Genomic DNA, 22,420 nt, shown 5'->3' on the forward strand with positions numbered 1-22,420 from the left:
ACAGGAAATATTACTTAGCAAAATAAAATGTTATATTTCCAACACTGGTTCCTTAAAATTAATTTTATATTTAAAATTATATAAACAGCAAAATAAATAAATAAAAAATAGTAATAAACGATTTGGTTTGCCTGAAAATTAACTGCTTTTTTTTCTTTTTTTTTAAACTAGCAACTCAGCAGAAACTGAACAAGAGAAAATCAACCACACAAAAAACTAGTTTTGAATTTTGGTATACCGAGATATATCAAAGTTCATACACCTGGCTAGGCTGTAGTCCTGGGGTAACATGCATGAACACAAATTCACACATTGCAAGATTGAGCCGGTATGCTGCCATAAAAAGTGCACAGCCCATCCTTGGCTAGTGCATTGTTATGTCCACTGCAATAAAACAGTTAAAATAAACTCCTGGCCTTCACCATCCACAGTACAAGCAGCCATTTATTTATTTATTTTTATGTAAACCCCAAACATGGGAGGTATTAGAACCTATAGTACTCAGTACAGTGCTTGGGTTGGAGATTGAGAAGACGAAAGAAGATATTTGTTAACATTGGACTTGAACTTCTGTAGACTGTAATTTTCAGGAAATACGTATTAAGGAAAGTTGTTCAAGAAAACGGCAGCTGAATGAATAGATGAGGAAGATGAAAAGTTGGTTCGGTGAGTTTGAAGTTGGACAGTAAATGGATGTTGGCGGCACATGTTCGGACTGTTTTGAAGGAGAGAGCGGGAATTATAGAAGCCAATTCAGAAGAACAGTGCCCATGGAAGTATCTGCAGAAGAGGCATGCAGCAGAAACAGTACGTCTATGAGACAGCAAATGGAGAGACTCTGTTAGAGATGAATCATTAATTAACCTAACTGCCCTCTTCTGAATGGAATCAAGAAGCCTGAGAGAGGTTTTGGGGGCACAACCCCAGATGTGGGAACAATATTCCATGGCTGGACGGATTTGCAATTTATACAGAGTGAGCAGCTGTTTGGAAGAAAAGTAACGCTGAGAACGAAGGAGAAAACCAAGTTTTTTAGATGCAGAGGAAGCAATATTTGTAATGTGCTTGTGCCAAGAGAGATTAGAAGTCAGAGTAATCCCCAAAGGAGATATATCATTTTGCCTAGAAATAGGAGTGTCACAAAGATAAGCATAGGAGCAGAAGAATCCTTTTTGCGAGATATAAGACAAGACTCAGTTTTAGAAGGGTTGAAATCAACCAAGCTGTCTTTGCCCCACTGGAGAATTACCTGATGATCGGCATTTAAGGAATTGGAAGCAGATTTTCAAGAAGTTGGAGCTGATTGAGCAGGACAAGGTTTCTCAAAATGGAAAGTGGAATGCAATGTGCTATCATCGGCAAAACTATGAATAGGATTTCCAGTCAATGGAAGAAGGTCATTAATATACAAGAGGAAAAGAGTGGGGGAAAGAACTGAACCTGGGGGGGGGACACTAGCATTAGTAGAGAAGTTAGAAGACAGAGAGCCACATACCATCACCCTCGGTGAGTGACCAGAGAGAAAACTGGATAACCAATTACAAACAACAGTTGGCAAACCATAAGATGGAAGTTTGTTTAGAAGACCTTTATGCCAAACACGATCGAAAGACTCTGATATGTCAAGAGCAAGTACTTGTGATTCACCGAACTTTTCCATTGAATTTGTCCATAAATGGGTAACATAAGCCAGAATATCACCAGTGGATCAACACTGATGGAATCCATACTGGCGATCGTTGATCAGATGGATGGTTTCTAGGTAGTTTAAGAGTTGGCAGTTAATTGATTTCTCCATTACTTTAGAAATAGTAGAAGTAATTGCAATGGGATGGCAATTGGATGGGAGGGATTTGTCACCCTTTTTAGGAACTGGCTGGATATGAGCAAATTTCCAAGCAGAAGGAAAAACACCTTTGGAATAAGAATGGGAAAAAGGGCGGCAAAGAATAGGAGTAAGTTCAGGAGCACAGGTTTTGAGAACAAGTGGAGAAATACCACTAGGAGCTTTCTTAGCATCAAGATACGTCAAAGTCCTTCTGACATCCTTTTTACGGAAGACCACAGGAGGCATTGAATAGAGCTTGTTGGGAATGGTGGGAGGTGTTTTACCAAGATCATTAATACATGAGTTTGAAGAAAAATGGGATGTAGCAAGTCAGCTTTATCCTTGGCTGAAGTGACAACAGAACTATCTGGTTTTGACAGAGGTGGTCAAAAGTTGCTGTCAATAGCTTTGGCAAGAGACCAGAATGCTCGGCTACCATTAGGGCAAGAAGCAGGTTTTCTACTCTTAGCCTGTTCAAAATCTAGTTTGGACTTATTAATAAATGCTTTACAATTGTTGCGAGCTTTGGTGTAGGCAGAAAATGAAACTGAAGAATTGGAAACAAGCCAATTACAATATATATGCAATGTTCTTCTGTTGAACAGCCTTAGCACATTTATTGGAAAACCCAGGTTGAGATAAAAGACGAGATTTTAAAGTGGAGTGTGGAATAAAGGAACCAGAAGAAGAGGAACATACCGAACCAGAGGAGAATGAGCAAGAAGAAATACAAGATTTTAAAATGGAGTGTGGAATAAAGGATTCCATTCATACAAGAATAATTTCACTGACACGATCTGAGCAAACAATGACATCAGAAGTTTTGGAACAGTAATCCGACCAAGGAAAAGAAATCCCGCAGATCATCCCATTTTGCATTCTTATAAGGTCAAACAATAAGAGGTTGGGAATAGCCATGAGATAAAGGCTCCATTGGAGAAGAGACAATCACCAAGTTTTGATCTGAAGTGCCTAAAGACCCACTCATTTCGACAGTGTACTTAGGAGGGTTGTTTGTGAGAAAAAGATCAAGTGTGTTGGCTGTATGGTTAGGATTGTCAGGTATTCTTGTAGGTAAATGAACAATCTGTGCAAGGTCATTAGTAATTGCAAAAGCCTCAGCATCTCGACCAGCTGAGTCTGTGTGACTAGAAAACAGAAGCCAGAGTTGGAGTTGTGAACATTAAAATCACCAAGGAAAATTACCTCACTGTTAAAGAAAGTTGGACTGGAGAAAGTCAAGTTGCAAAGAGAGGAAGTCAAAGAGCTCCAAGTGATTAGTGGAGTTAGGAGAATGGTAGAGACAACTGATGAATTTGACACAATGAGGTAGAGAGATTTTAAGCCAGAGAAGATTGAAAAGAGGAGATTCCAAATTACCAAGTCTATGACAGGGAATATTGGAACAGACATATGCACAAGTACCACCTTTGAGGCAAAAGGAATCATACAGTGAATAATTTGGGCAACTGAGATGAGCAGTAGTTGAATCAACTGATAACTGTGATTCTGTCAGAAAAAGTACATGGGGTTTGGCAGACTGCAAGTGGAAATGGACATCGTTGAGATTAGAAATGAGACCACGTATATTTGTGAAATGAATTAGGAAGTCCTTGGGAGTTTAAATCTTTTTGCAGATAAGCTTACTCTATTAGTTTGACAATTCATGGTGTATTCAATAGTAAGAAAAAGTGGGGGGGGGGAGGACATGCTGTATGAAGTAATGAAATTTTTGGACAGGGCATACACATGGTAAGAATGTACCCAGATCCTTGACATAACGTGGCCTCGAGCTTATATAGCGTCAACCAAAAATTCGAAAATCACCAGTCCATTCCCTCTAATAACTTGTCTCATTTTTAAATTTATTCAAACTATCCGCTTTCACAACACCACGTGGAAGTTTGTTCCAACTAGCAATGACCTGCTGACTAAAGGCAAATTTCCACAATTTTTTCTTGTTTTCCTCACTAATCTTGTTGCTCTTCTCTGCAGGCCTATTTCAAAGATGCACATTTTTCGTAAAATGAGGCTTCCAGACCAATAGCATTACTCAAGATGTGGGTACCAGTTGCCTTATACAGTGGAATAATTACCTCTTTATTCCTGTTGGCAAAATTATTGCATATCGTTGGCAAAACCCTATGAGCTGCCCAAGCAGCCCATCTACCTTGCTCAGGGAACTTCATGTCTAACTGTACAATTACACCTAGGTCTTTATCGTCCCCTACTACCCTGAGTGTGGTACCACATAGTGGGTATGCTATTTTGGGATTACTGTTATCCACGTGCAGTACCTTCCAATTATCAATGTTAAACTTAAATGCCACTTCTCAGCTCACTGTCTAATTTTTCTAGGTCTTGCTTCAGTAGCATACCTTGATTACTGTCATTAACCACCATGCTAACCTTTGTATCATCTGCAAACTTAGACATTAACCTGATATGCCTTCATTAATATCATTAATAAATATAGAAAAGAAGAATGGGCTTAGCACTGAAACCTGGTGAAGTCCACTGATAACAGTAGTACAAGAAGAGTGATGCTAATTGATAATTACTTTGTCATCTCCCACTCTGTTATTGTGTCATAATATCCAATTAGACTAGTCAGCCAAAGCTTCCCTTTCACAAATCCACAATGCAAGTCCTATATAACTGCATTCCTGTCTAGAGGGTCCTGTATTACTTCTTTAAGCAGAAACTCTTTTATTTTTCCTGGAATAGAAGTCAAGCTTAGTTTTCCCTCCTTTGGAATTTGTGGAAACATCACATCTCCAATCCATAGGGATTGGAGTTGAAAGATGCATGTCTAAACACTAAGGTTCTTAGACTATAAGATGACTGAACAAATGCAACAAACAATTCAAAACAACTAGCTGAAACACATTGTTTATCAAGTAAAATGAGATAAAAGGAAACTGAACTTGTTTAAATATACTTCGAGGTTTGTTGTTGTCATTTTTCTAGTAAGGACACCAAATGGAAGCCTAAACTAGTGAAAGTGATATTAAAGCCTCATTTGTGAGTTGGAAGCACAGAATTTTGGCAAATGTTTAATAGCCTGCAAGATCCTCAGCCTGTACCTTCGTGCTGGTGGAACTGATAGTACCCCTGGGTGTATACACTGATGAGCCAAAACATTATGACCAGCGAGTCGTTATGCAAATCGAAGCAACTGCAGGTGAACTATGGCACATGCACGGGTTGGGAAATGGTATAAAAAACACCTGATACTGAGCTACGTTAATCAGTGTTACTCTTGTTCTTCAGATGGGAAAAGAAGTGGACTTAAGTGAGTTTGGCAAAGGCCAAATTGTAATGGCCAGACGACTGGGTCAGAGCATATCCAAAACAGCACGGCTGGTGGGGTGCTCACGGTCAGCTGTGGTTAGTACCTACCGAAAGTGGTCCGAGGAGGGGAAACCCACAAACTGCAGGCGAGGTGTTGGACGATCACGGCTCATTGATGCTGAGGTGAGCGAAGGCTCTCCTAGATGGTGCATGGCAACAGAAGGGCTACTGTGGCGTGACTCACCGGTAATTGGAATGCTGGAGATGGGAGTAATATGTCACAACACACACAGTATGTCGAACTCTGCTGAAAATGGGGCTGCATAGCCACAGGCCGCTCCGAGTGCCCATGCTAACCATGGTTCACAAGCAACAGCACCTACAATAGGCATGTGAGCATTGAAACTGGAGCTTGAGTGATTGGAAGAAGGTCATCTGGTCCGATGAATCACGTTTCCTGTTGCACCACGTGGACGGCAGGGTACGTGTGTGTTGTTTACCTGAGGAAGTGATGGTGCCCAGATGCACCATGGGACAAAAACAAGCCGGTGGCAGCAGTGTCATGCTTTTGGCGATGTTCTGCTGGGATACCCTGGGTCCAGTCATCCATGTGCCGGGCACTCTGACATCTACCACTTACCTAAACATCATTGCTGACCAGGTATACCCTTTCATGGCAACGGTCCCCCCCCTCTGGTGGTGCCATCTTTCAGCATTGTAATGTGCAATGCCACACCGCCCAGATTGTTCAAGACTGGTTCACGGAATATGAAGAAGACAAAGATATTGCCCTGGCCTCTAAATTCCCCAGACATCAATCCCATCGAGCATCTGTGGTTTGTATTGGAACAGCAACTCTGATCTGCGGCGTCTCAACCACGGACCTTACACAGAGTTAAAGGATCTGCTGGTTATGTGTTGGTACCAGATACCACATGACACATTTAAAAATCTTGTAGTGTCCATTCCTCGCCAGGTACGTGCTGTTTTCGCTGCATGTGGAGGACCAACATCATATTAGATAGGTGGTCATAATGTTTTGGCTCTTCAGTGTATATATATATATATATCCCATGTGCAAAAATACGATGAATGCCTAATATACAGCAGGAACTCATCCAGGTGTGAATCAACATAAGCAGAGACTGAAGATAGCATTCACACTACACCAAGGCCAAAAATTTATATTAGGCATATATTAGGTGACAGATGTTTCATCGTAACCATTAAATTGCATAATTAAGTTTTGAAGTTGCCTAAACTAAGCGTGACTGCTACACTAGACTTACTAACTGAAAAGACAACAGTCTTGTCAGTTAGTAAGCCTAGTGTGGAGACGTGACTTCTCTCTGTGGAGACGTGACTCTCTTTTTTACATCTCCACACCGACAAGACTGTTGTCTTGTCGGTATGGAGATGTAAAAAAGAGAGAAATTAATGGAAAATGGCTGAACTTTATTGCACTTGACTCACAACTCGAACTTGAATATCACCTCCATCAATACTTCAGACTTCCACGTACCAACCTTAGATATCATTAGATATTCTTAACAAACCTTACTTTTTTTTTTTTTTTTTTTGGCCAGTGCATCAAAAGTCTGTGGTTTCCTTACACTATTTGGTTAATACTAATAGAAATCTCATGACCATTTATTTTTATTACATTTCAATTCAAAACACAAGCCTGCCACTGATTTTTAACATTATAGTACTTACTTTTTCCATTGGAAACCTAAACACAGCCGCCTTCCATCGTATCTTCACTGGTATAGTAGGCATTGAATAATCACTCAAACAGAGTTCTTCATCGGAAGAAGCTGATTTTTTCTCACAAAGCTCTATAAAAAGCTTTTTCTTCTCGTCTAATTCCCTGGAGAATATTATTTTTAAATAAAATTATCTTGTATTATAACCAATTAAAGATATATAATTCTGAAATATTATCAAATTAGAAATCCTTTCAGTCTCCATCAAGTAACATTTACGAATACAGTTAATTCAAAGGCAGGCACTTGCTGTTATTATAACAAAAGGCCTTGCAAGTACAGTCCAATATGGACCTTTGTGGGAAACTTCACCAAAAGTAGAAAATTTCAAAAGCTGTCATTGTCAAAGGTCTGATCTGACGTTGATAAGCTACCTGAATGTAAGCTACAAACCATCTGAGGACGACTAAAAGCAATTTTTTATGAACAAGAAATGGACAAAAATTGTTTAAATGATAACCTACTAAGATTAGGAAATGAGGAGGTACATTGTTGTTAGTATCCTTCTTTCATTTACCAGCAGATGGCTTTATATGAAGAACTAGATAAACTGTTAGAAGTTTAGAGGACAAGTGAAACGGGAGGGGTTAGTTTTTTTTTTTTTTTTGCTGATGCTATATAAACTTGCTTTCTTTCATCATTTGCCACTACTACTTAGTAATAATAAAAATATCATCTTGTCTGTCTCTCTGTAGTCAGGATAACAAGGTCTATGTGATATCATGTTAAGGTCCACAGTTGCTCTTTTTCACCACCGGAGCGAGCACTCATGCCTTGATTTCAGCTCTATCATGTGAAGGTAGGCATAGAGCCACCTAGTGACCAGGCAAAATTAGTAGGATTAAATTATAAAGATGGATTTTTTTCTAAGATTTAGCCTAATTTCCTTTAGGCAGTATGAGAGATAATAGAGAAACTTTTTATAAAACTTTATACATTTATATAAAACTTTATACATTTATATAAAACTTTATACATTTATATAAAGCCTCAACTGAAGATAAGAATTCTTGGCACCCTATGCCATCAAAAATGTACTACTAACACCAGAAATCTCCACTAGAGTGGACCAGTTAACACACACTGAATTGACTGCAGACCACTGTTCCAGAATATGCTAAGATGCAAAAATGCTGTATGCAGATTTGCATTTCATTTAACTGAAATTTAATAACCTACAGCATTTCAATATAATTGATAACTGTGATAATATCTGGAAAGTACCAGAAACTAAATACAGTCATCCCTGATTTGCACAGGGGTTATGTTCTGGGAAAATACTGCGCAGTGAAAATCCGCGCAATGTGAAACGTAGTTTATATGACATAATGAGGGTTCCGTACCTGTAAACAAAAAAAAAAAAAAAAAAATTTAAATAGAAAAAAATTGTCTTCATTCGGTAAGAAAAAAAATCAGAAACATGTCCATAAAATTAATCTTGCTAATACTTGCCTCTAGATTTTTAATCTAAATTCATTGTTTCTTCATCGCTGTTTTCCTGTGATAAACTTGCAACAGTATCCGGCACTTTTTTTGAAAAAAATTAGTTAAAATTGTTTGCTTAGAAGCACACTGTTTTTTCTCTATAAATTTCTTCATAAGGAACTAAAGCTAATGATAAAGATCTGTGAAAATTTAAACTCCTCTCAACCATATCCAGAGCTTCTTGGCTAAGCTGATTTGCAAGTCTTAAAAACTCAGCTAGTCTCTTCGAGGTCAAATTTTTGTGTGCATCTTCTTCATTTTTATCATTTTTGTCATCATCTTTTTCACATTGCGAAAAAATATTGTCTTCTGATAATTGTTCTCTATGAGACTCAAGGACTGCTGTGATATCTGCTGGTTCCAGTTCTTCAAATCCTTCTCCGCTTATCATTTTGTCAAATCTCACAATCTCAACTTCTTCCAGCATTTCGACCGTGGCTTCTTTAGTGCAGCTTTGTGGCCACAGCTTTTTACACACTGCATTCATTGTTGAGTTCTTAACTTTACCCCACGCGAATTCAATATTTTTTACAGCATCAAGAATGTTATAATTCCACCGATAATATTGAATTGAAAGACTGCCTATTCCATCAGTAGCTTCTACCAATTGTAAAAAAGATCTTAGGTAATAAAGTTTAAAGGAAGCTATAATACCTTGGTCCATCAGCTGAATTAATGAACTTGTATTTGCTGTAAGAAAGGCAACTTTCACATTTGGGTGCAGATCAGGCAAATGTGCAGGATGACTGGGCGCATTGTCAAGAATGAGCAAGATTATGAATGGTATGTTCTTCTTCAGGCAATATTTTTTTTGTTCTGACGCAAAAGCAATTTAAAAACCAATCCTTGAAGATTTTAGCTGTCATCAAGGCTCTTTTGCTCAATTTCCAATGAACTGGTAAGGAGCTTTTTGATATTCCTTTAAAAGCATGTGGATTTTCCGATATAAATTAGCAGCAGTTTACACTTAAAAGTCACCCTCTGCATTGCCACATAACAAAAGTGTTAACCTATCTTTTGCAGCTTTGAAACCTGGGGCAGTTTTCTCTTCTTTTGAAATGAATCTTCAAGCTTGGCATACACTTCCAAAATAAGCCAGTCTCATCAGCATTAAACACTTGACTTGCTAGTAGCCCTCAGTTGCAATAACATCCTTGAAAGTTTTTGGATACAAAGAAACAGATTCCGTACTTTCACTGGCTGCTTCACCTGTTAATTTTTGATTGTGAAGACTGACACTTTTTAAAATTTTCAAACCAACCCTTACTGGCCTGAAAGATGTCTGCATTTGATGGACTGGCTTCTTCTTGTAAGCGATTAAAAATTTGCAGAGCTTTGGTGTGAATAATATCTGAATTAAGAGGCATTCTCTTTTGATTACAATCTTCTATCCAGAAAGTAATTTTTCAGTTTTCTCTATTAACGGATTTCTCACTTTTGTAGTGCTTTTTGCAGCCAATGATGTGGAACAGATAACTGAACTTTTAATTTTCTCAGCATTTTCCCTTAATTTGTCGAATGCTAGATTCATTTATGCTGTATTTCTTGGCCATTGTAACAACCACTTCACCATTTTCTAACTACTTAACAATTTTTAATTTTTCCTCTAAATTAAAAAAAAAAAAATTTTTTGTTGTAGTTTTCTTCATTTTATGTGCTAATTAAACACACACACACACACACACACACTTTATATAGACAAGAAATTAAAAAGAATACAATGATATAAACCAGTAAAACGTATTTAATATATAGATAACACAATAAAATACAATAGAAGCTTTCAAGACAGTCGCATCTCTTTATCAACTAATTTGACTAAATTTTGAATACAACATCGCCGTAGTAGCCAACATCGCCATGGAAGATTTGGAGGAGCAGATACTCCTGAACTCACCTGTGCCTATTACAACATGGTACAGATACACTGACGATATTTTCACTGTAATCCCACGTGGCTCTAAAACAGCATTACTGGAACACCACAATTCCCTATCTAATTTCATCCAGTGTACCCTACAGTTAGAAGTCAACGAGTCACTTCCTGGATGTCTTAATGCAGTGCATAGGCCCATGTCTAGAGACTTCGGTATACCGTAAACCTATGTGGTGCAGACAATTTACAAACTATAGATCCGGCCATGCACCCAATCTCAACAGCACTGCCAGCACTCTATTCTCCAGGGCTTGGAGCCATTCCAGCACTGAATCAATTATACACAGTGAGATCTCTTGTGTGAAGCCAGACCTAACCAAATGTGGCTATCCAACGCACATGCTAGACAGGTGCCTATTACAAGCACAGGAACTCGCAGCCCACCCAAGACCCCCAAACGAGGACAATACACCAACTGCCTACATTCCATACTATCAAGGTGTGTCAGGACGGATCTCAAGAATCCTCAGAGATTACCACATCAAATGCGTACAATTACCATGCAGAAACCTACGTTCTCTTATCTCCAGTGTGAAGACCCCTGTCACACCTCTCTTACGCAGCAATGTAATATACTGCATCACCTGCAGAGACTGACAGCTGCTACATCGGTGAGACATCAAGACGTCTTCAAGATCGCCTTACGGAGCACGAGAGAGCAATCCGCCTTGCTGAGATGGACCAGTCTGCAGTCGCAGAGCATTTTTCAATCGCAAGCGTGACTGCGAAATAGTAGACCACTCATGACACTTTCGCCACCGCCTATGGCTAAAGTCACTTGCCATGTTGAACAATCCGAAGGCCATAAACCGCTGCAAAGGCATGATATTGCATCCCATCCTAGAGACAACCATTTTACAACTCAACAAGCAGTGGAGTAAAACAGCGCATGTCCGTGCGACAACAATATCAAGGGGAAGTCTTGCCTGGCCAATTTGATTGGATACTATGATGCAGTCACAAAACAACTGGATGCAGGGAATAACTTGGATATTATATATTTGGATCTTAGAAAGGCTTTTGATACTGTTGCACATGGAAGACTGCTGCACAAATTGGAGCAGTGTGGCACTGGAGGCAAATTGCTGCTATGGATAAAGGGGTGGTTGAGGGGGAGAAGACAGAGAGTGGTAACCAATGGACACTGCTCATCGTGGACTAATGTTATTAGTGGAGTCCCTCAGGGTTCAGTGTTGGGTCCATTATTGTTTTTTGTATTTATAAATGATATTGATGATGGTATATCAAGCTTAATGCCCAAGTTTGCAGACGATATGAAGGGTGGCAGGGTTGTCAAGGACACTACTGACACTATGCTGCTGCAACAAGATCTGGAAAGGTTGAGCAGATGGGCTGAGAGGTGGCAAATTAAGTTTAACATTGACAAATGTAAAATACTAAATATGGGAAACAGCAACCCCAGAGCAACATATCAACTCTGTGGTACTACACGGACAGTGGTAGAGAATGAAAGGGACCTGGGGGGTGGTTGTGCAGGCAGATATGAAGTTCTCTGAGCAGTGCAGACAGGCTGCAAGAGTAGCTCATGGTGCATTGTCAATGATATATAGGAATTTTTCTAGCAGGGATAAGGAGATGATTATTCCCTTGTATAAGGCAATGGTCAGGCCACATTATACTGGTATAATGTGGCCTCATTTCAAGAAGGATGTAGAGCTGCTGGAACGAGTACAGAGAAGGGCAACAAGATTAGTGAATGGAACAAAGGGGTGCTCTTACGAAGAAAGGCTTAAGTTTTGCAAATTACAGTGTCTGGAGACTAGACACTAGCGAGGTGATCTGATAGAGGTGTATAAAGCCTTGAATGGTTTGAGCATGCTCAATGCTGATGGGAGTCTTCCTCTTGCTCAGAATAATCACCTGAGAGGGATTAAATTCAAATTGAGGAAAGACAGATGTAGGATCATCATCATCAGCCATTTTCAATCCACTGCAGGATGAAGGCCTCTCCAGCAACTTTCCAGTTCCTTCTGTTTTGAGCACTGGCCATCCATTTACTACTCGAAAACTCGTGAATTTCATCTATCCATCTCCGCCTTTGTCTTCCAGGTTTTCTTCTAGCTCCTCTTGGGTACCATTCTGTTATTTTCTTAGTCCATCTGTCATCATGTCTTCGAGCTATGTGTCCTGCCCAAGACCATTTTAGTTCTTTAGTTTTGATAAGAATGTCCTTTACTTGAGTTTGCTGCCTAATCCATGTGTTTCTCTTCTTATCTAACAGTCTGATTCCCAATATGATTCGTTCCATTCTTCGCTGTGTAGTTCTCAGCTTCTCTTCCATTCTTTTGGTGAGTGCCCAAGTTTCACTTCCATAAGTCATGGTGGGGAGTATACATTGATTCATTATTTTACGTTTCAGACAAACTGGGATATTGCTCTTCAGTATGTGACTATATTTCCTGAATGCTATCCATCCAAAATTTATTCTTCTCTTGACTTCCAGCCATTTATCATTATTACAGCTAATAACTTGTCCCAGATAAGTATATGACTCCACGTTTTCAATTACTCCTCCGTCAATCATTATTTCCCTTTCCGTGGCATACTTGTTCATCATTACTTTTGTTTTAGCCATATTCATCTTTAGTCCAAAATCCTTACTAACTGTGCATAACTGATTAAGATTTTCCTCTAATTCTTTGGGATCGTGGCTTATGACCACAATGTCATCTGCAAATCGTAAATGGTTTAGGTACTCTCCGTTCACATTGACTCCTTTCTGCGACCAGTCTAATCTTCTGAAAGCTTCTTCAAGGGCAGCAGTAAACAGCTTCGGAGATATTGTGTCTCCCTGTTGAACTCCTTTCTCGATTTTAAATTTGCTACTGTCTTTGTCTAGTCTAATAAAGGATGTAGCACTCTCATATATTTTCTTCAAAATCATAATATATGGAGTATCTATGCCTTGTCTTTCCAGTGCCCGAAACATTGCCTTATGCTGTATGGAGTCAAATGCCTTTTCATAATCCACAAATGCCAGGCATAATGGTGTTTTATATTCATTTGCTTTCTCCATTAGCTGTGATATTACGTGAAGGTGATCCATAGTTGAGAATCCTGTCCTAAAGCCAGCTTGCTCTTTCGGTTGATTCTCATCAAGTATTCTTTCTAATCTGTTAGTAATGACCCTTGTGAACAACTTGTAGATATGGGATAACAAGCTGGTCTATAATTTCCAATTTCTGATTTATCTCCTTTCTTATGCAGCAAAACTATGATTGCATTATTCCACTGCTTAGGCATCACACCTTTTCTAATGCACTTTGTGAAGAGCCTTGCCAGTTTTTGTGTTATGTCTCTTCCTCCCAATTTTAACAACTCTACAGTAACTTCATCTTCCCCTGGGGCTTTCCGATTCTTCATTTTCTTCAATGCATGTTCTACCTCATCAGGAAGAATATCGGGTATGTCGTATGTGTTGCTACTTTGCAATCCATCTTCCCCACTGCTGGTATCATTCCCTCGCTCCTTGTATAATTCTCTATAGTAGTCTTCTGCTATTTGAATTATGCCTTCTCTCCTGTTTATAAGTACACCATCGCTATTCTTCAGTTTCAGTATCATCTGTCTTTCTGTATTACTGCTCATGGCTGCTGATTTAAATCCTTTGTTTTCCCTTAATGCTTGTTCTACTTTTCTTGTGTTAAATCTTCTTATGTCCTCTCTGAGTCTCTTTCTAATGGCTTTGCATAACTCAGTATACTCAATTTTCTCCCTGTCAGTGTTTTTCTTGCTCTTCATTTGTCGTCTTTGGTTCATCATGACAAGTGTTTCTTGACTAATTTTTTCTTCTTTGGATTTCTGTTTTCCTATAGGTTTCTTGGGCTTTATCACTTTCAGAAAGTTGTAATATTCCTCGTCGATATCTTGGTCCTGAGCAGTCTGCAGAAGCTCAAACTTGTTCTTAAGTTCCAGTACATACTGCTTTTTCTCCTCCTCTGTTATCTCAAAGATCTTTGTATTATTTACTCGAGTCAGTTTTTTCCTTTCCTTTCCTACATCTATATCAAGTGTACATCTTACCATTCTGTGATCACTTCCAACATTTACCTTATTCAGGACGGTAACATCATTCACAATATATCTTCTGTTAGTGAGGATGAAGTCGATGTAGGATAGACATGTAGAAATTTGCCTTAGCCAGTGGGTGGTTGGTTGGTGGAACAGACTTCCATCCCTTGTCGTGGAAGTTGATAGCCTAAATAAGTTTAAGGCTCAGGTATTTCGAAAGAACAGAGGGATGAAGTGGAAGTGGTTTTTTTTTTTTTTTTTTTTGGCTAATGCTGCATAAGCTTGCTTTCTTGCATCAAATGCCTCTACTAATGCTAATGCTGTTCAACATAAGAATGTTGCATATCATAATTGACTTGCATCCAAATATCCAGGCTCATTTTCTGACTACAATGGGGCTTGCAACAACTGTAGCTATTAATTACTGCAAACTAGATTTTGAGCGAGGCTAAGAGTAGAAAACTTACTTCTTGTCCAAATGGCATTTGAACATTCTGGTTTCTTGCAAAAGCTATTGGCCGCAACTCTTGCCCAACTATACTTCTACCTCTGTTATAACCTGGAACAGACTTCCATCCCTTGTCATGGAAGTTGATAGCCTAAATAAGTTTAAGGCTCAGCTGGACAGGTATTTCGAACGAACAGAGGGGTGAAGTGGAAGTGTTTTTTTTTTTTTTTTTTTTTTTGGCTGATGCTGCATAAGCTTGCTTTCTTGCATCAAATGCCTCTACTAATGCTAATGCTAATAGGAAACCAGCTTGAATGAATAACGTGCCTCACTGCACGCACGGCTATATCCGTTGTATTCAAAATTTAGTCAAATTAGTTGATAAAGAGACGCGACTGTCTCAAAAGCTTCTATTGTATTTTATTGTGTTATCTATATATTAAATATGTTTTACTGGTTTATATCATTGTATTCTTTTTAACCATGGACCACAGTACACCACGCCCATTTGTCATAATAGACAAGAAATATTAAATCAGCAAAAGCAATGTTTACTGATGAAAACACTTTACGTTGCGCGAATCAGAAAAAGATTGTGTGAACAGCTAACATAGGATAACTGATGAAGAGGGTTCCCCAATGAGGAAGTTGTTTTGAAAATAACCGGACAAACACACCACCATTTAATGCTATGTTTGGTTATAGGAATCAGTCTTGAACAACTTTGTGATATTTTTCTAAAGCACATTTCTGGAGATCATGACCATAAAACAATAAAAACAATTTGCACTTTCTGGTTTATTGGGCTTTTCTGTTAGTGCAATCTAATTATAAACGGGTAGTAAAATCAATCTTATTGCATTTGAAATAATACCGACAGCTGGAATTCTACGTTATTATGGTAAAATGTTTTTCTTCAATGAAATCTTCAAACAAAAACTAAAATAAATTTTCAAAATCTGCTCTTGGTACCTATTTTTGAATCTTCGTAAACAAAAATTGCAGAAGTAGTGAAACTCACCGCACAATCTAAAATCTAAAATTTTGGTAGTAAATACCTGACCATGCAATATCGAAATCGTGCAAATCAAGGGATCACTGTATTACTGCAAAATTCAGTAACAGCTCAGAAAATTTAACTCAGGGTGGGGGTGCCATACTCATATAGCAGATTGTCATTATACCAAATTTATATATTTGAAGTACATAAAGGCCTGGAAATTAAAAAATTCTGTTATATATCCATTTCTTACTTCCACTGGCAATGTGTTACCAATCTAATAACAGTGAATTCAAAATTTATATTACTGGTTCTCAACGAACTTCCCCCCTCACACCAGCCAAGAAAATTTTCCTCAATGGAAGACATAGCAGATTGTCACTATACCAAGTTTATATACGAAATACATAAAAGCCAAGCTTAAGAAACTGAGAAATTCTGTTAAATATTTAGCATTAGCATTAACAGAGGCATTCGATTCAAGAAAGCAAGCTTATGCAGCATCAGCCAAAAAACACCCAATTTCACCCCTCCATTCAATCCAAATACCTGTCCAGCTTAGCCTTAAATTTATTTAGGCTATCAACTTCCACAACAAAAGATGGAAGTCTGTTCCACCAATCAACTACCCGCTGGCTAAAGGCAAACTTCCGCACATCTATCTTACAACTGTCTTTCCTCAATTTGAATTTATGCCCTCTCAGGTGATTATTCTGAGAAGAGGAAGAACCTCATCAGCATTAAGCATGCTCAAACCATTCAAGGCTTTATACACCTCAATCAGATCGCCTCGCAGTAAGAAATATTAATTTCTTACTTCCACTTACAACATACTGCCAATCTAATAACAGTGAACTCACTATCTAAACTACAGATTCTCAACAGGTTATCTCATGCTTACCCACCCAAACTCCTAAAACCGCCAAAAACTTCCCTCTCTGGATACTTTAAGGGTTTTATTTCAAGAGTTTTTATTAAAAATTAGTAAAATATTTATTTAAATAAGATTGTCCTTCATATTGAATAATGTATTACAAAAATTTTTGCAATAATGTAATTGCAACAACTGCATTAAAGCAGTTGGTTTTAATACCAATGTGCACTGGCTGCATTTAATTTTGAACATTGAGAGGCTTTTGATCACACAGGGGACCATGCCCAATATGTTCATTAATAGGTAGTCTCTATTAGTGAAAATGTATGTCAAACTGTGAACAATGTATTTTTCTATGTGAACAGCCAAGCAGTGTGTGTGGAAATAAAACTTCCATTCGATAACATAACTGTTATGTTTGACTTCCAACCCCTAGAATTAGGTGCAATTACCCTATGCAGTACAAACTTTGATCATGGAGAGCAGAAAGCTTCTCTTTGACTGAAACTGAATGCATACAAATTTTGATTACATTTCAACTGTTCCGTTGAACCCTCCTTTAATCTTATAGTATTGTACTGGATAGGGCAAATGAAGCCCAATTCTGGGGGCTGCATTTGCCTCCAATATAGCAAATGTTATGTTTGATTTAAACCAACTTTAGGAGTTGAAAGGCAAACATAACAGTTGAAATCTTTTTTACATGAAAGTGTTGCTTCCATACACCGCTTGGCTGTCCACTTAGACAAAACACATTATTCACAGTTCAACATAATTAGATAATGAAATTCAACCCATTAGATAATGAAAAGTTAGTAAGTTTTGAAACAGCCATGGGGGTGTCTCAGATTTTTAAATGTATAGTAGATTCACCTACTCAGGTGATGCCATATAACTTAAAAATACATTAGCAATTTATCCAGAACTGTGGATATCTCTAAGTTGAATGTAAGCAAAGCCTTAGTGCCAAGGACCTTTAATAGAGGTCCTCACACTTTCATATGGTCTCCAGTGAGAGCCGAAAGCTTCTCCATGATCAAAATCAAATCCAGGTAATGTATATGAATTTAGATTTTATTTCAACTACTGTATGGAAATACCCCTAAAATCCAAGTTTCCATTACATAAACAATTTCAATTTCTGAGGCCCAACTGATCTGATCCATTACTCCAAAATGCTCACTGCTCCTCTAAGGAGCAGCCCCCCCACCCCCACAGGTTAAAAACAGGTGGTTAGAAAATGGGCTCAGAAAACTATCCGGTCTAAACTGTATCAGTCTGTGGCAGCACATTTTTTTTCCCTCCATCTATCATATTACTTATTTATTTTTTATTTTTATCATATGATGTGAGCAATACATGAAGGAACCAGTTTTTTCCTGCTTCCTTTGTGTATCGTGGCTGTGAGATCCAACCTGATAGTGCGGCACCATCGCGATATCCAAGCCCGAGGTGGGATTCAAACCTGCGACCTTTGGGTTGCCAGGCAGGCACTTTACCCACCCGGCTAGCCCGGTTGGGCAGCACATTTTTCCCTCCATCTATCATATTACTTATTTATTTATTTTTTATTTTTATCATATGATGTGAGCAATACATGAAGGAACCAGTTTTTTCCTGCTTCCTTTGTGTATCGTGGCTGTGAGATCCAACCTGATAGTGCGGCACCATCGCGATATCCAAGCCCGAAGTGGGAATCAAACCTGCAACCTTTGGGTTGCCAGGCAGGCATTACTTATCTATTATATATTAACAGCAATTTTAAACATGGTACACTACTCTACATTTATAACACCGTTGTTTATACCATGGATTCGGATATACTGCGGGTCTTTCTGCCTCATTCTGCTGTTGAAGGAAATTCTGAGAAAAATATTAATGTTGCTTCTGCAACCCTTGCACTGCAGGTGACTTCCTCACTCAAATGATCCAGTCTTGGGCAAGGAAGAGAAAAAGCAGAGTTTCTCAGGGACATATGCTCTCCTGCCAAATTAAGAATCACAACGGATGTTTATCAAATAAAGCAATTCTTGCTCGTTTTGACTTTTTCCATGCAATAATATCGTCTCCTACCTTACCCTTTCTTTGTGTGGCAGAATTTTCTAATCTTCTAGGTCATTAACCACTATACTGTTTCAGCCACTGCAGTTAGTATTGAGCATCCATTGCTTGTGTAAGGGTTGTTGCTGCAAACAGAAAAAGGCAATCTGTAGTTTGAGAACTTACCTGTGCCAGTTGTGCTTTTCGTGATTGTTCAGTGTATATTGGTGAATTTTTACATTTTTGTGAGCTTTACAGATGTTATGTCCGTAAAAAATTAGACTTTTTAAAGTCTAATTTTTTAAAGTGATAAAATAAATTATTGAATTTTTTTTTATGACTTATCGCAATGTGTTTTTTATAAAAATAAAGGATTTTTGAAAATTTTTTTTTTCAAAAATCCTTTATTTTTACAAAATGACTGATAAACAATTAAACACTTTAATTGTTTATCAGTCATTTTTCCAGTAATCTGCATGTGCTTGCCATTGTACACAATGTAAATACAGTACCGTATATCCTGTAAATAACAAATTCATGTCATGCAAGGCTAGTGTTATTCACTTGGGTTTATTTTTTAGTTCTTAAAAAATACTGAACACAAAGCTACATTTATTGTGTTCGAGAGTGTAACATTAAAATGATTCTTAGACTCTTTTTTAGACAATCAATAAATTAGAGAAAAATTGTAGACATCAGTTATAATGCAGTTGTCTTATAATGTGGGTCACAGCCCAACTCCCAAACCCTGTGGTATAACTGGGGAGCAGTGTATCTTGCACATGAACATTAGAAAAAATAAAATTATACTAACACTGATTGGTGCAACTCAAGGAAATGGTAATACTATAATTAATGCAAAACAGTATAGAAGGAAGTTCTGTTGACTAAGGAAGAGGAGGGCTAAAGAATTATCATCCTTTTCTGTGCAAAATTAATGTAAGGCCTGGAGTTAATAAGTTTGATAGTGGCCTCTTGATGCATCAATTAAAGTTGTACACAATACAAGATGAGACAAAAATATTCAGGGACAGGACTAATATTTGTGAAAAAAGAATGCTATGCTGGATTGGAGACTAAAGTGATGGTGCTTTGCAAGAAATTCTTGAATGGAAAGCATTTAGTGGGCAAGAGTGTTGTCATGATACTAACACCAATTTCCTCAAGCTCACTTTTTTAGCCATTTTCCCCAACGAGCACTGTATTCTAAATTCCTCGTCTACCCTTTGACCACACAGAACAAATTCATAACAAACAATGCCCCTTGAACCAAATATGAAGCATGATCTTAATCAAGATTGTCTTGGGCCTTGGAGAAGACCTAGTCTTCAAATTAACAGGTCTTGGCTTTTGTTTCCAGGTCAGTCATATACTCATAATTTGTTGCTGTTAAGGCTGGAACAAACAGAGTGTAAGTCAGTAGTAGCAGCATGGTGACAGATCCCCAACAGCAAGAACTGTCACTTTCTATGAGGATATGAGAGAGAGAAACTTAGACAAACATATGACGTTCCCAAATCTTGGATTAAAACTGACTGACAATATCCCATATGATATACTAATTTCATTAGCAAGTTTGCAGATAATTAAATTTTGGGCCATCGTAGCCTAGTGGTCAGGCGCGCGGGTGCATAAGTACACGTGCCTTGAGTGACCGGGGTTCAAGCCCGTGACTACTGAATACGGTGCTGTTTCTTGTATTCTAATCTATCTTGTGAACTCCTCTGACCGTTTGGTCGTCCCGGAGTATAAACAGAAAATTTATTTATTTATTATTTAAATGTTGATCACTCCTAATCAGATCACAAATGTGAGAGACTGAATTGTTGGTTTTTGAAGTTGAAGAATGACTAGAGCGCCCTGATGGATAAGCAACTCTTCAAACTTTGAGAACCACTGAAGTCTTTGGATAACACAATCTTCTCCAAAAGCTGTTTTTCACACTTCATTGGTTTCTTTTGCACTTTTCCTAATTTGAAACAAAATTTGATGCCAATTTGCTGATCACTAAATTCATTCATTTTAAACTGCAACAAATCACAAAACATCTTCCATTCAATATGCACTAATTCAGACTCAGTGGAGATAAACAGGCAACTCATGCATTACTAGCATCTTCTAGATGAGTTACTGCATACTAAATATTGTAAGGTATATTGCATGAAGGCATTACATATTATGCAGGAGTAAAAATACCTTAAAGGTAAACACAAGACTGCATAAAAAATTATGAAAGTAATTTAATAAAAAAAAAAAAAATTGCTGCATAAAATGAACTGGGTGGTATGTTATTAATCTGATGTTTAGGGAGCTATGCTATGTTGTTCCCTTCTACTGAGGTTGTATAAAATAAAAGGGGATATCTTAACACAGCGTTATTCAACCGGGAAATATGCATGAGCTTCCCAGGGGGGTACACGAGAGATTAACAAGAAACAAAAATATTTTGGAACAATTTAAACATATTTTTTACTTAACATATTTTGTAGTAATTACACTATTGCCATTATTAAGCTAAGTGATGATTCATCAGAACTGATGATTTATCCGATTTTTAACTTAAGCGTGTTTTGTGCTGTAGTAAAATAGAGTAGACATACTATATTTTATATATGGGGGTACAAAAATAAGAATGTGGTTCTTTGGGGGTACGCGAACAAAAATGGTTGAGACACACTGTCTTAACATACTTCTGATATAATACAAGATACTATTATTTAAGACTAGAATCAACAACATAGAAATGAATTTTCTGGACTGGGGGATGGAGTAAGAATTTTTCTATCATTAGCTACATTATTAACAAAACAGTATTTTAACCTACAAGCTAAATAAAATAATACATAATTTTCCACAGCTTGAAAATATGTTTTATTGAAACTAAAATTCTTTATTATTATTATTTATTTTTTATGAAAATCTTAAACGTAAGACATTAGAACCCATACTTTTATACCATGCATAGTTAAAGGCTAAGAACACAGAAGATACTTATTATTAATCTGATCAGAAGAGATTGATGTTTAACTATTCAAGAAGTTGCTAGTGAAACTGGTATTTTTTTTTATAGGATATGTCAATCAATTTTTATTATATGAAAAAATCTTTTATTGAAAACAAGGTAGCTTTAGCTTCAGAATTTCTTACATTCTGCTGACCTGAATGTTCAGAGATTACAGGGTTAGTAATACTCACTTCCCAGTTCATTTTATGTAACCACTTTCTTTTCTTATTAAACTACTCTAATAATTTTGTATGCAGTCTTGTGTTTTCTTTTAAGCTGTAGAATATTAAATAATACTGGTTACATCAGATTTGAACTCAAATGGACTTTTACTGTATATCCATTTCCAACTGCAGTATGGGATAATGGTAAGAAGTAATCACTCAATTTTTCACAATGGCTACAGCTGATCCTCTACGGCGAATTTACTAATTCACCATACCTCTTGAAATAATTTATTATACATTTTCAAACATAAATATTATAGATTTCTCTGTAAAGCTTAAAATATAGAGCACATACCTTAAGAGTTCCCTCGTCCTCTTGTTCACTTTTGTGAAACGTCGACGTACTGGAAGAGGAGGAGTGGGAGTCCTACTACTCTTGTCACTAGAAAGAAAACAAAACAATGCATCCATTCCTCTTTCTAATACCAATACACAATAGTTCAGTTTTTTTATACTATTTCCTCTGATAAAAAATTGTTAATTACA

At 37.5% G+C, this 22,420-nt stretch overlaps 1 protein-coding gene across 1 annotated transcript in view; it reads right to left on the reverse strand.

The window, feature by feature from the left end:
• Positions 1-22,420, reverse strand: part of LOC150090217 (uncharacterized) — an 86,854-nt gene that overhangs the window by 16,718 nt on the left and 47,716 nt on the right. Inside the window, exons 7-8 of the mRNA XM_090390208.1 lie at positions 22,230-22,353; positions 6,839-6,992 (exon numbers count right to left, since the gene is read on the reverse strand). Of these exons, the coding sequence (XP_090246334.1) occupies positions 6,839-6,992; positions 22,230-22,353 (278 nt within the window). The remainder of the gene's footprint in view (positions 1-6,838; positions 6,993-22,229; positions 22,354-22,420) is intronic.

Source organism: Mastigoproctus giganteus, chromosome 2 (genome assembly GCF_048544385.1).
Source record: "Mastigoproctus giganteus isolate SK-2022 chromosome 2, ASM4854438v1, whole genome shotgun sequence".
Classification (NCBI taxonomy): Eukaryota; Metazoa; Arthropoda; class Arachnida; order Uropygi; family Thelyphonidae; genus Mastigoproctus; species Mastigoproctus giganteus.